Source organism: Odocoileus virginianus, chromosome 2 (genome assembly GCF_023699985.2).
Source record: "Odocoileus virginianus isolate 20LAN1187 ecotype Illinois chromosome 2, Ovbor_1.2, whole genome shotgun sequence".
Classification (NCBI taxonomy): domain Eukaryota; kingdom Metazoa; phylum Chordata; class Mammalia; order Artiodactyla; family Cervidae; genus Odocoileus; species Odocoileus virginianus.
The window spans coordinates 100,943,731-100,957,338 of NC_069675.1; the positions used below are offsets into that span (position 1 = coordinate 100,943,731).

The 13,608-nt window shown below is 52.0% G+C and overlaps 1 protein-coding gene and 1 long non-coding RNA gene across 2 annotated transcripts; one reads left to right on the forward strand and one right to left on the reverse strand.

The window, feature by feature from the left end:
- Nucleotides 1-498: 498 nt before the first annotated feature.
- Nucleotides 499-7,416, reverse strand: LOC139031275 (uncharacterized). The gene is made up of 3 exons (XR_011483759.1): nucleotides 6,388-7,416; nucleotides 6,204-6,239; nucleotides 499-1,033 (listed from the first exon to the last, which is right to left on the reverse strand). It is a non-coding gene; the product is annotated as an uncharacterized lncRNA (long non-coding RNA).
- A 138-nt stretch (nucleotides 7,417-7,554) lies between these two features.
- Nucleotides 7,555-9,336, forward strand: TMEM141 (transmembrane protein 141). Its single transcript, XM_020888467.2, has 5 exons — nucleotides 7,555-7,684; nucleotides 7,971-8,037; nucleotides 8,213-8,296; nucleotides 8,435-8,542; nucleotides 8,930-9,336. The coding sequence occupies exons 1-5, from the start codon at nucleotides 7,631-7,633 to the stop codon at nucleotides 8,941-8,943; spliced, it is 327 nt and encodes a 108-aa protein (XP_020744126.1). The 5' UTR covers nucleotides 7,555-7,630; the 3' UTR covers nucleotides 8,944-9,336.
- The last annotated feature ends 4,272 nt before the right edge of the window (nucleotides 9,337-13,608 follow it).

Genomic DNA, 13,608 nt, shown 5'->3' on the forward strand with positions numbered 1-13,608 from the left:
CCCTGGGCCCCCTGGTCCCTCCTCTGGTCCCCGAGAGACCGCGGCAGCCCCAGGCTGGCCCCGAGCCGAGCTCCTCCCAGGTGGAAGGTGACCATGGCTGCCGCCTATCTATCTTCGCCTGGCTCCCTGCTGGCCTGAGCTCAAATCCATGGGCGTTAGGTCAGGCCCTCTCGGCCACAGCTGCCCTAGCCCGGCCCCTGCTGGCTCCATCTCTGGTCAGCCTGGCCCTCCTCAGTGCCTGGGGGCACCCCCCACGGCTGCAATGTGTGGCCACACCCTCCTTCTTTGGCTGGGGCAGGGCAGAGAATGTGGGTGGGTGTCCTCCCCCTGCCCACGTGCAGAGCAGGATCACAGGGCTTCTGAGCACAGCTGAGGGACTGGTGAGGCCCATCCGGCAGAGAAGAGAGACCCTGCTGACCCCACCGGGCCACCAGAAAGCCTGCAGGAGTAAGGCCCACCCTCGAGGGGCGGGCCTGTCTAAGACGGGTCCAGAAAGACGAACAGGGGGATGTTCGGAGGCTGCGCTCCAACGCATGCAAGGTGCCTGGGGAGTGCCTGGCCTTCCACCCAGACCTGTCTGGCCAGAGCTCGGGGGAGCAGGGCCGTCTGCCTCAGCTGGACCTCCGGATAGAAGGGTCTAGGATGTCTGCTTGGGCTGCCATAACACAGAAGCCGCTGAACGCGGTACAGAAGCAACGGGGGTACAGAAGCAGGCCGGAAGTCTGAGGTCAGGGTGCTAAGAGGCTGGTGCCTGGCGGGGGCCCCCATGACGGCTTGTGGATGGCAGCGTTCCCGTCACACCCTCTTCTCTGCACACGTGGGGGCAGGTCTCTGGGATCCTGCCCTCTTCTAAGGGGCCCAGCCCTACCCCACTTCACTTTCACCCCCTGGAAGGCCCCAGAGGCGTGGCCAAGTACATCAAGTCCAGTACGAGGGCTTCAGTACAGGAAGGCGGACGGGGACAATTCAGAGGGCGATGACGGAGACCAGGGCTCCCACCAAGTGTCCTCCACGAGACCTGGCACGGAAGTTACTGCACAGAAAGAGAAAGGGGAAAACGCAGTCTGTGGTTTAAAACAAGGAGTTAATAAAAACTGGGGCTTCCCTGGTGGCTCAGATGGTAAGGAATCTGCCTGCAACTGATGACTGATGATTTTGAACTCTGGTGTTTTGACCCAGGTTCAACGGGGTCGCAACGAGTCAGACACGACTGAGTGATTCACACTTTCACTTACTCCTCACCCACAGTGAGTCCTCAGGCCGACCTTTACTGACAGGGTGTGTGCATCGCTCCTGCTACAAGTATATTTCTGTTTGTCTTGACTTGTATTTTGCCTTTGGAAGTTTGATGCCAGCTTGTTCTCACCCTTGAAAGTAATTTGATCATTTGCCTGGAGACCCTGATGAATTTTCCTTTATTGGTAAAGTCTGAGAGTCAATTTCTTTCCTGAGAACAATTAGCTCTTACTGAATTCTTTCCTGTTTTTGTTCATTTCTGCTCTTAGTTAATTAAAAAAATATATTTCAAGATGTTCTTCTAATGTCTTTCAATTCTTTGGCATATTTAGTTCAGTTTGGAGTTTCATGTTATAGTTATTGCTTTCCACATACGCTCCTCTCCCCATGGTGGGATTTCCATTAGAAGAAATGTTTTCATCCTTTCCTTGATTTCTTCTTCTAAGAGCAAAGTATGAAGACTCCTTAAGTCTATTCATCTCTTGAACGGGATTGGCAGTTTGCATGACTTTCAAGATTCCTAATTCATATGCATCCATATGCAGAGGACTCTTTCAGTTCAGTTCAATTAGTTCAGTTGCTCAGTCGTGTCTGACTCTTTGTGACCCCATGGACCGCAGCATGCCAGGCCTCCCTGTCCATCACCAACTCCCAGAGCTTGCTCAAGCTCATGTCCACCGAGTCGGTGATGCCATCCAGCCATCTCAGCCTGTGTCGTTACCTTCCCCTCCTGCTTTCAATCTTTCCCAGAATCAGGGTCTTTTCCAGTGAGTCAGTTCTTTCCATCAGGGGGCCAAAGTATAGGAGCTTCATCTTTAGCATCAGTCCTTCCAGTGAATATTCAGGACTGGTTTCCTTTAGGATGGACTGGTTTGATCTCCTTGTTGTCCAGGGGACTCTCAAGAGTCTTTTCCAACATCACAGTTCAAAATCATCAATTCTTGAGTGCTCAGCTTTATTTATGGTCCAACTCTCACATCCATACATAACTACTGGAAAAACCATAGCTTTGACTAGACAGACCTTTATCGGCAAAGCAATGTCTCTGCTTTTTAATATGCTGTCTAGGTTGGTCATAGTTTCTCTTCCAAGGAGCAAGCATCTTTTAATTTCATGGCTGCAGTCACCATCTGCAGTGATTTTGGAGTCCCCCAAAATAAAGTCTCTCACTGTTTCCATTGTTTCCCCATCTATTTGTCATGAAGTGATGGAACCAGATGCCAGGATCTTCATTTTTTGAGTGTTGAGTTTTAAGCCAGCTTTTTCACTTTCCTCTTCACTTTGATCAAGAGGCTCTTTAGTTCCTCTTTGCTTTCTGCCATAAAGGTGGTGTCATCTGCATATCTGCGGTTATTGATATTTCTCTTGGCAATCTTGATTCCAGCTTGTGCTTCATGGAGCCCAGCATTTTGCATGATGTACTCTGCATATAAGTTAAATAAGCAGGGTAACAATATACAGCCTTGATGTACTCCTTTCCCAACTTGGAACCAGTCTGTTGTTCCATATCTGACTCTAACTGTTGCTTCTTGACCTGCATACAGATTTCTCAGGAGACAGGTAAGGTGGTCTGGTATTCCCATCTCTTGAAGAATTTTCCACAGTTTGTTGCAATCCACACAAAGGCTTTGGTGTAGTCAATAAAGCAGAAGTAGATGATTTTCTGGGAACTCTCTTGCTTTTTCTGTGATCCAATGGATGTTGGCAAGTTGATCTCTGGTTCCTCTGCCTTTTCTAAATTCAGCTTGAACATCTGGAAGTTCTCAGTTCACATGCTGTTGAAGCCTAGCTTGGAGAATTTTGAGCACTACTTTGCTAGTGTGTGAGATGAGTGCAATTGTGCAGTAGTGTGAGCATTCTTTGATGTTGCCTTTCGTTGGGATTGGAATGAAAACTGAGCTTTCCAGTCCTGTGGCCACTGAAAATTTTCCAACTTTGCTGGCATATTGAGTGCAGCACTTTCACAGCATCATCTTTTAGGATTTGAAACAGCTCAACTGAAATTCCATCATCTCCACTAGCTTTGTTCTTAGTGATGTTTCCTAAGGCCCACTTGACTTTGCATTCCAGGATGTCTGGCTCTAGGTGAGTGATCACACTGTCGTGGTTATCTGGGTCATTAAAATCTTTTTTGTATAGTTCTTCTGCATATTCTTGCCACCCCTTCTTAATATCTTCTGCTTCTGTTAGGTCCATAGCATTGCTGTCCTTTATTGAGCCCATCTTTGCATGAAATGTTCTTTTGGTTTCTCTTAATTTTCTTGAAGAGATCTCTAGTTTTTCCCATTCTATTGTTTTTCTCTATTTCTTCGCATTGATCTCTGAGGAAGGCTTTCTTATCTCTTTCTATTCTTAGGAACTCTGCATTCCGATGGGTATATCTTTCCTTTTCTCCTTTGCCTTTAGCTTCTCTCCTTTTCCCAGCTATTTGAAAGGCCTCCTCAGACAACCATTTTGCCCTTTTTCATTAGTTTTTCTTGGGGATGGTTTTGACACTGCCTCTTGTACAATGCCATGAGCTTTCATCCACAGTTCTTCAGATACTCTATCAGATTTAGTCCCTTGAATCTATTTGTCATTTCCCCTGTACAAGCATAAGGGATTTGACTTAGGTCATACCTGAATGGTGTAGTGGTTTTGCCTAGTTTCTTCAATATAAGTCTAAATTTTGCAATTAGGAGTTCATGATCTGAGCTACAGTCAGCTCCCAGTCTTATTTTTGCTGACTGCACAGAACGTCTCCTTAATGGACTCTCTTTAACGGGTGGCATTTGGGCACTGGTGTGTGTGTGAAGTTTGTCTCGCTTTTGTCTTGAAGGATCCTACATTTACAGGTGTTTATTTTGCTCCACTACCCCATGTGGAAAGGCACCCTTGCCCTTTCTAACACTCCTCCTTCCCAAAAGTGATGCCTTTCTGAAGTCGCCGCTGAGCCCCAAACTGCCCTGTGGTCCCGTCTTGGTGGCTGGTCTACATCCCTGTTGGAGTTCTGGACCTATTTCAGATCAGTCTTAGGGCACTTGTCCATCTCCTCTCCTCTCCACAATCTTTCTTAGTTCTCCAGGAAGTCTTAAGACAGAGGCGAGAGAGAGATCTTTGGTGGACTTTGGGGTTTTTTACTTACAAGAAATATGACGTTTCTATTTTTCATGATTTGTGTGGTTGCATTTTTTTTTTCAGGACTATGCAGAGATTTAGTTTTAATGATGGTCACTCAGCAAAAGAGACACAGATGTATAGAACAGTCTTTTGGACTCTATGGGAGAGGGCAAGGGTGGGATGATTTGGGAGAATGGCATTGAAACATGTATATTATCATCATCAGTCCAGGTTCGATGCATGAGACAGGGTGCTCCGGGCTGGTGCACTGGGATAACCCTGAGGGATGGGATGGGGAGGGAGGCGGGAGGGGGGTCGGGATGGGGAACACATGTACACCCATGGCGGATTCATGTCAATGTATGGCAAAACCACTACAATATTGTAAAGTAATTAGCCTCCAATTAAAATAAATATATATTTTTAAAAATTGTCACTATCTTGTTTTACACAGATGTTCAACTGCCTTTTTTATAGTTTCATCTTTAGAGTTTATAATGTTTTGTGAAAATGCAATACAGTTTCAAATATGGTTCTCACCTCGTGAAGCAGAGTAATCTTAGCTGTTTCCACAGCCTCTGTGCAGTCTGAGTGTCTGAGTACCCTCCCCCCCACTCACGTCCTGGCACTCTGCTCAGTATCATGTGGCCGCCTGGGTGGCGCGGGGTTTGGGGGAGCATGGTACATGTGTAGGGCTGGGTCCCCCCGTTCACCTGAAACCATCATGAGATTGTTAATTGGCTATACCCCAATAGAAAATAAAAAGTTTAAATTTAAAAAAAGAGTCTGTGTACATATATACTATATATATATATAAGAAGTTCTAATTCTTTGGCCACCTGATGTGAAGAACTGACTCATTGGAAAAGACCCTGATGCTGGGAAAGATTGAAGGCGGGAGGAGAAGGGGACAACAGAGGATGAGATGGCTGAATGGCATCACCGACTCGATGGACATGAGTTTGAGTAAGCTCTAGGAATTGGTGATGGACAGGGAAGCCTGGTGTGCTGCAGTCCATTGGGTCACAACGAGTCAGACACGACTGAGCGACTGAACTGAATTGATACACACACACATATATATAAAACTGAATCACTTTCTGTATAGCAATAATTAACATGACACTGTAAATAAACTATATTTCAATAAAATAATTAAAAATTTTTTTAAAAAGTCATAAAGTGAAAGTCCTGTCCAACTCTTTGAGACCCAATGGACTATACAGTCCATGGAATCCTCCAGGCCAGATTACTGGAGTGGGTTCTACTCCCTTCTCCAGTTGATCTTCCTGATTCAGAGATCCAACCTGGGTCTCCTGCATTGTAGGCAGATTCTCTACCGTTACCAGGGTAGTCATTGGACCTATACATCTGAAAGTCACTCAGTCATGCCCGACTCTGCGACCCAGAGTCGGTATAGTCCATGGGATTCTCCAGGCCAGAATACTGGAGTGGGTAGTTGTTTCCTTTTCCAGGTGATCTTCCCAAGCCAGGGATTGAACCCAGGTCACCTGCACTGCAGCTGACACCCTAAGCCCTGATGTGATGGGACTGAGGGGTGGGGCCTTTGGGAGGTGATTAGGTCATGAGGGTGGAGCCTCATGATGGGAATGGTGGTTTGGTGGTTTAGTTGCTAAGCCATGTCCGACTCTGTGACCCCATGGACCATAGCCTGCCAGGTTCCTCTCCCCACGGGATTTTCCAGACAAGAATACTGGAGTGGGTTGCTATTTGCTTCTCCAGGGGATCTTCCCAAAACAGGGATTGAACCTGGGTCTCCTGCATTTCGGGCGGTCTCTTTACCAAGCCACCAGGGAAGCCCAATGGGTCTGCTTCCAGCATCTGCTTTTTTCTGCTGTCTCACTCACCGAGTCTTCATCTCCCAGGTGTTTTCTCAGGAAATCCTGCTTGAAAAAATAATGAACAAGGATAATGTGAAGGTTGGGGTGATGTTTTTGTCTTTCACTGTCGTTTTCTCCCATCAGGTGTCTGGGAGGCTGGTGGTCAGGTGGGAACCCTGACCACCAACAGTTCTAACTATTGCCTCCTTACCTGCATACAGGTTTCTCAAGAGGCAGGTCAGGTGGTCTGGTATTCCCATCTCTTTCAGAATTTTCCACAGTTTATTCTGATCCACACAGTCAAAGGCTTTGGCATAGTCAATAAAGCAGAAATAGATGCTTTTCTGGAATGCTCTTGTCAAGAGTGTATGTCTATTACACTTTAATAAAACTTTGCTACACAAAAAGCTCTGAGTAGTCAAGCCTTGTCTCTGGCCCTGGATAGAAATCCTCTCCTGTGGAGGTCACGAATCCCGGCATAGCACACGACTCATCACCGCAACCTTTCACTGGCACCACCAACCCAGTGCCAAAGCCTATCAGTGCAGCCTCCAAATGCAGCCCACAGCACCCCTGCCTGCTCCATCGCTGAAGCACCCTCTAAACCTTAGCAGATGCTCTCCTGGAAGGCTGGCTCCCAATCAAGCAGGAAGGCCATGTGTCCACCATGCTGACATCCTTGCCCGGGGCCCTCCCGGTGCAATCAGAAGAACTGAAGCTCCCACCAGGCTTCAAGTCACAGAAGGCTGTGGCCGGAGACCCTAACTTACAGCCCAACCCTTGCCTGACCCTCAGATCCAGTCACTTGGGCCTCCTGAAGCTTATCAAGTAAGCCAGGGCTCAGTCCCACGTGGTTGAGGGTCCTCTGCTTGACCCTCTGCATCCCCGCCCCCATTTTGTCTTCCTGACCTCTCCCCACGTCTGTTTACCTGTCTGCTCTACGAGGGGTAGGGACTCTGACTCCTCGGTGGGACCCCCGGCTCCGAGGACAGGACTAACACCAAGTATGGGCTCACAGTGTTTGGGGAGTTAACCCACTAAACCATTTTTAGATGCGCCACCCCATATCCCGTGGTCGTCTTCAGTACAGGTAATCCCTTACGCAAAGCCCACCCCAACAAATTACTAACAGTAATCAAATCTCTAACAGCTTGGAGACAAGGCAGGCAACCCAGGCCATACACCACCAGCCTGCGACCACCCGCAAATCTGAGCCCTGCACTTGGAGGCGCGCGCAGGCCCGCCCCCTCCGCTCCGGCCGGAGCAAGCCCCGCCCCGCCCCATCCGGCCCTCGATCTGTCCGGCCCGCCCCCTCCGCTCCGGCCCGCACAGGCCCCGCCCCGCCCCATCCGGCCCCGCACAGGCCCCGCCCAGCGCCCCGGCCCTCCCCATCCGGCCCCGCCCCCCCCGGCCTGGTGTAGGTCTGCCAGCCCGTTCCTCGCGCCGAGCCAGCCATGGTGAACCTGGGCCTGTCCCGGGTGGACGACGCCGTGGCCAGCAAGCACCCGGTGAGAAGGCCGGCCTGGACGCGGGCCCCGACCTCAGAAGCTGACCTGAGCGGGGCGGGGGCCTTGGTGGGAGTACCTTCCTCGGGGAGGCGAAGAGGGACAGAGGCGTGGGACCCTCTTGCGGTGGTGGTGGAGGCCTGCCGCCTGCGGGGGCACGGGGGCAGGTGCGGTGTGTCTGGGTCCCAGGGCCTCACGATGAGTGGTCCCCTCCCCCGGGGCCGGAGTGCGCCCTAGAGAGGGACAGGAGGGGCAGGGAACTGAGACTTCAACCCCTTTTCCATCCCAGGGACTAGGTGAGTACGCCGCGTGCCAGTCGAACGCTTTCGTGAAGGGCGTTTCCACCTTTGTCACAGGTAGGCTGGGTCCGGGGTGTGAGGTCAAACCCTGACTCCCCAGCAAGTGGCGCCAGGTCACCAGCCCGCAGTGCTGGGAGCCTGGCAGGTGCTGCGGGCGCGCCGGCTCTGCCGCGGTGGTCCCCTGGCCAGCCCTGCGGACAAGCTGGCTGATGGGGACCGTGGCTCTTGGCAGGCACCGGTGCGACCTTCGGCCTGCAGATGCTGGTCCAGAGGAAGCTTCCATGCCCCTTTCAGTGGAAGGTGCTGGTGGCTGTGGGTGGGTACTCCAGCCTGGGACCCCTGAAATGCACCCCAGTTGCCGCTGGCTCTTCAGCAGAAGTGGGTTCCCACTAGGGGTGGGTGGCTGTGGTTCTGGGCATGCCCATCCCACTGACCCCTGACCCCTGCTCCCCAGTCGCAGGCTCAGTGGCCAGCTACTGGGTGACCCGCGTAGAGTCGCAGAAATGCAGCGACCTCTGGCTCTTCCTGGAGACAGGGCAGCTCCCCAGAGACATGCACACAGGTGAGAGTCCCCAGGGCAGTGGGACGCAGAACCGAGGCGCCAGTGCCCAGAGCTGGAGGCAGCAAGCCCAGGCTGCACAGGCCTGTCCCCTTGACATGCGCACGAGGGGCGCAGACGGGAAGGAGAGGGCCCATGTGCAGGAGGCGGACGCAGGAGGGGGTGGGTGGCCCTGGGGGAGTGAGTGCAGAGGGAGGAGGGCAGACACCCCAAAAGAGCGGCTGGATGGAAAGGCCCTGCATCGGACACCAGGCTGGCTGATCTCAGGTCTGGCCCCCACTGCCTGCACCCCTCCTGTTCCAAGCCTCAGTTTTTGCCTCCAGAAAATGGGCACAGGGACTGGGATCAGCTTTGGCGTGTGGTTCTAGCTGTCTTCTCTGCTTCCTACAGATCGGCGTAGCTAGGAGCACTCCAGCCGGGGCACCGGAGACCTGGGGCCAGACAGTTCTAGAACACAGCCCTCGGCCCCTCTGTACCCTAGGTTGGCCCTCCTCGCACCCGTGGCCCCCGCACACAGGCATGACCAGGTCTGTTGAACCTGTGCAGACTGCTCCTGCCCAGCCTGACTGCCCAGGAGCTCAAGCCAGGAGCCTCTGTTCCTGGGGCGGCTGTCCTCCTGCAGGTGGACACAGCACTGGGGAGGACCAGCATGCCTTTGGGGGCGGCCCTGGGGCAGGGAGGGGCTTCTGCACTCTGCCACTGACACTCCCTTTCTGGCCCTGCATCCCCCACCCATGCCAGTCAGAGATGACAGTTCCCCCCGGGGGCTGGGGAACTAATAAACACCTTGTCCTGTTTCCCACCTAAGTTCTAAAGCAGTCAGGGAACAAGTCAGAGCAGTAAGAAGATGACAGAAACATCTCCTTGGAACCACACCGCTGACGGAAGGAGGCACCAGGGCAGTTCTGAATCTGAACCCCAGAATTAGACATCTGGGGCGCCGCACATGCTTTTCACGAGGGCTGGGGCGGGGGGGCACAGAGCAGGTGTGTGCAGCCAAACAACATCTGGCTTTCAGGAGAGGAGGGCAGGAAGTGACCACACCCAGCTGCCTACCATTCCAACCCAACTGTCAGATTCAGTCACTTTTCTCTGGCAGGAGGACAAAGTGAGGGGTGCAGGGAACCAGAGCCAGCTGACTGGAGCTCTGTCCACACGGAGGAAGGCTCCTGAGTGGGCAGGGTTGTCCAGCTCAGCCACAGCCCACAGAGGGAGAGGGAGCGGAAGAGATGACCCGAAGCCTGGACAGAGCCGTCGTCCTTTCCAGCAGGCTCCTCCGGAACACTGAAGGTGCACCTCCCAGGTTCTCGATGCTCCAGGCCCAGCCCCGCCCTGCTGGCCTGGCCCGTCACTCAAAAGAACATCTATTGCACACTTATGTGTACCAAGGAATCTGTGTGTAGGAAGGCAAAATGGTAACCATGGCATAAGTCAGCTAGAGTTTGCGTTTTCTTTCGTGTAGAAGCCCAAGTGGGTGGCCAGGGGCCAACAGGGAGTCAGGAGCCCAGGCTCCTCTTACTGTGCTCTCTGCTGTAAGGGCCCCCATTCCAAACCTATCTCATGGTGCCAAGCAGCCGTACCAGCTCCAGCCATCGTGCCTGCATCCCTGTGAAGAGGAAGGAGAAAGGGAGAGGAGAGTGATTCACTCGCCACTCCTGTGTTCACTCCATGGGCTAGAACTAAGTCAGGAGAGACACCTAGTGCAAAGGCCCCTAGGACGGCGGCCTTGCTCCGGGCAGCATGTGTCCCCCTAAGGCTTGGGTTCTCTATCTGAGGAGAGGCGAACCAGTATCAGGGAACAGGCTCTGCATCACCCCAGGGAGAAGAGGGGCAGCGAAGGAGTAGACCGTGCCCATGGCAGGTCCTTCCTGAGGGTAAGACCTGGGCTCGGGGGGGCAGAGGATGAACCTGGAGTTTCAGATGGAACTGAAAACAGAGAGGGAGCGGAATGGAAAAGGGCCTGTGTGAGAGGTCACAGAAGAAGATGCGAGCTGCAGCAGCACACGGGTGAGGCCACTGCTGTGGCTGAATCGTCTCCCCCAGGCTCACAAGTGTGCAGCCCTGCCCCAGGACCTCAGGGTGTGACTGCATCTAGAGACCCGCCCTTTAGAGGGGCTGTTACCAGTTGCTCAGTCGTGTCCGACTCCTTGCAACACCATGGACAGTAGCATGCCAGGCCTCCCTGTCCTTCACCATCTCCCAGAGTTTGCTCAAACTCATGTTCAATGAGTTGGTGATGCCATCCACCCATCTCATCCTCTGTTATCCCCCTTTTTCCTCTTGCCCTCAATCTTTCCCAGCATCAGGGTCTTTTCCAATCAGTCAGCTCTTCACACCAGGTTGCTAAAGTATTGGAGTTTCAGCTTCAGCATCAGTCCTTCCAGTGAATATTCAGGGTTGATTTCCTTTGGGTTTGACTGGTTTGATCTTGCAGTCCAAGGGACTCTCAAGAATTTTCTCCAGCACCACAGTTTGAAAGCTTTCTTTGGTGCTCAGCCTTCTTTAAAGGGGTAACTAAATTAAACGGGGATGGGCCCTCATCCCGTCAGACTGGTGTGCTTATCAGAGTCGGTTGGGACCCAGAGAGTCCAAGGTAAGGACCCCATGAGTACACAGCAGGAAGGCGGCATCTACCAGCCTGGGGGAGAGGCCTCAGCAGAAGCCGGCCCCGCGACACCTTGATCTCAGACTGCCAGCCTCCAGGTTGCACGACAATAAATTCCTGTTGTTTGAGCTGCCGGGTCTGTGGTGCTTTGTTTCGGCAGCCCTGGCAAACTCCTGCATGTTGGGAAAAGTACCCCAGCTGGTGCGCACCCCCTGGAACCCCAGGCTTGAGCCACGTGGCTCTAAGGCAGCCTTGGGCTGGGGGTGCAGAAGGAGGGCACTGGCCCCTCCTGTAGGTAGTCAGGTGAAGTGGTTGAAAATCACTGTGTGTCCAACTCTTCGCAACGCCATGGACTGTAGCCCACCAGACTCCTCTGTCCACGGGGATTCTCCAGGCAAGAATACTGAAGTGAGTTGCCATGCCCTCCTCCAGGGGATCATCCCCACCCAGGGATCGAACTCAGGTCTCCTGCACTGCGGGCGGATTCTTTACCACCTGAGCCACCCTGGAGGCCAGACTTATCTCTGGAGTGAGTGCAAGCTGAAACCAGATCCAGGGCTTCGCCAGGGAAGTGGGGGTCTGCCGGGAGCCGTTATGGGAGGTCCTGCCCGTGACGAGGTCGTGAAGAAAACACTGGGCAGGCAAGGCCGTCCGGGACCCCGTCCATGACGAGGTCGCCAGGAAAAAACCTGACAGGCAAGGCCGTCTAGGATGAGGGAGCCTCCAGGTTGGCCTCGGCCTCTACCCCACCCTGCATCCTCCCCGCTTTTCTGCTGTTGTTCTTGTTCGCCCTGCTGCAGATTCTTGTGCTGCCTGCCGAGAGCTCTCCTGCTCCTCTTTCACCGAATGAGGACCAACTTAAAACCCTAATTAATAAATCTCCTAGATGCTGGTACCCTATGAAGGGGCCAAGGATGAAGGGAATGCTTCAATTCAAACCCTTTTGCTGGCACTCTAGCTTGTTTGGCATATGTGTGCTCCTATTGCAGAAAATGCTCATGATTGTTCTAAACATCCTAAGCACAGTACGCTAACAAAAGAAGCTATTAAGCATAGGCCCCTTCACGGGGTGAGAAAAGCTCCACAAATATTATAGCCACATATGTGCCTAATAGAAAATAGTTCAGATAGAGAATTAGCTGGCGACTTCTTGCAGGTAGTTAACTTTTAGACTAAGAGCCTGTTTTGTGCCATATCTGCTGTTTCTGCAATCCTTTACATTTCTGTTCTGTAAAAATGTAATCCTATCTAGTTCCCATAGAGATGACACCTAATAGAAAGAAAATAGATTAACCACAAAAAAGACAGTGTCAGCTACTGAAGTTGCTTGAAGTTGCACCAGGTGCAAGCCATAAATTGTCAACAGGCCTGAAAGCCAAAAGATATTATACATAGAGATTAACCATTAAAAAGGCCCTAGTAGGCACAGAGCCCTTTGGGGGGTGAGGAAGCTCTATTAGAGAATACAAAAAAAATAGTTTTAAAAGTTGTTATTAGATCAACGTTTGATTGATGTTAATGTGCTGAGGTTGTGCAGTGGAAACTATTGTTAATATAGTTGGAGATCTAGTAAAATAAGAGTTTGGCCCTAGTGTAAAAACGATAAGATAATTGTTAATTTTAACCAGGAGTGCTAAACAGGGGCTGCCTCACCAGAGCCACAGAGTCTTTGTGTGTTAAACTTTTTAGATACATTTAGCTGAGAATTTCTGCAAAAAGACTGGCTTTTATGTCAACAGGATTGTATTTCTATTATGTTACAACTTGCTGTACCATGAGACCGCCACTGTTCTGTTTCCTGCTGAGCTCAAGGCCAGAAGATAATGTACAAAAATCTACGGGAAAAGACTCTCATAAATAAAAATATACAGAGCATGCCTGGTTTCGTGAAGGACAAGCTGATGTAACATTAAACCAAGTCTGTGTGCTTATCTGCCCCTTAGAAATGAACCAACTTAGGGCATAAAGGAGATGGTGAAAAATAAAGCAACTGCCAGACTCTGCCGCAGCTTCCTGGTCTGGTCTCTTTCTTTCTCTCTCTCTCTCTCTCCCTAGCAGACTTGGCCCTATCAAGGCCGGTCCTATGTGTCTCTCTCTCGCCAACGCCGTTCATCCTGAGGGTTCCCCTGGATCCAGCTAGGGCTGGACCCCGACAGGGGTCGAGCAGGGAAGGTCATTAAGAGATGTGGGGTAGTGAGGGCTGACGTTGGGGGTCTCACGAGCCGGGTCCCCAGGGTGTGGTTTGAACTTGGGGTGGTGTGAGGAGACCCTGTAGGCAGTGAGAGGTTGGCGGTTTGTCGATGCTCCATGGAGGACCGTGGGGGTGTGGGGAGGACGGGGGTGGTGCAGTGGGGCCAGTGGGGGGTGCAGTGTGAAACCACCACAGGTCACCCTGCAGAAAACAGCGACCCTGACCAGGGCAGCACTCCTGAGCAGAGAGCAGCAGGGAGACTCCTGTCTGGGG

What these genes read in the sequence shown, in the direction of transcription:
- TMEM141 (XM_020888467.2), top strand. Translation starts at nt 7,631, where the DNA reads ATGGTGAACCTGGGCCTGTCCCGGGTGGACGACGCCGTGGCCAGCAAG. An exon ending in CCGTGGCCAGCAAGCACCCG is followed by an intron (nt 7,685 to 7,970) that starts GTGAGAAGGCCG and finishes TTTCCATCCCAG; the next exon opens with GGACTAGGTGAGTACGCCGC. An exon ending in GAAGGTGCTGGTGGCTGTGG is followed by an intron (nt 8,297 to 8,434) that starts GTGGGTACTCCA and finishes CCTGCTCCCCAG; the next exon opens with TCGCAGGCTCAGTGGCCAGC.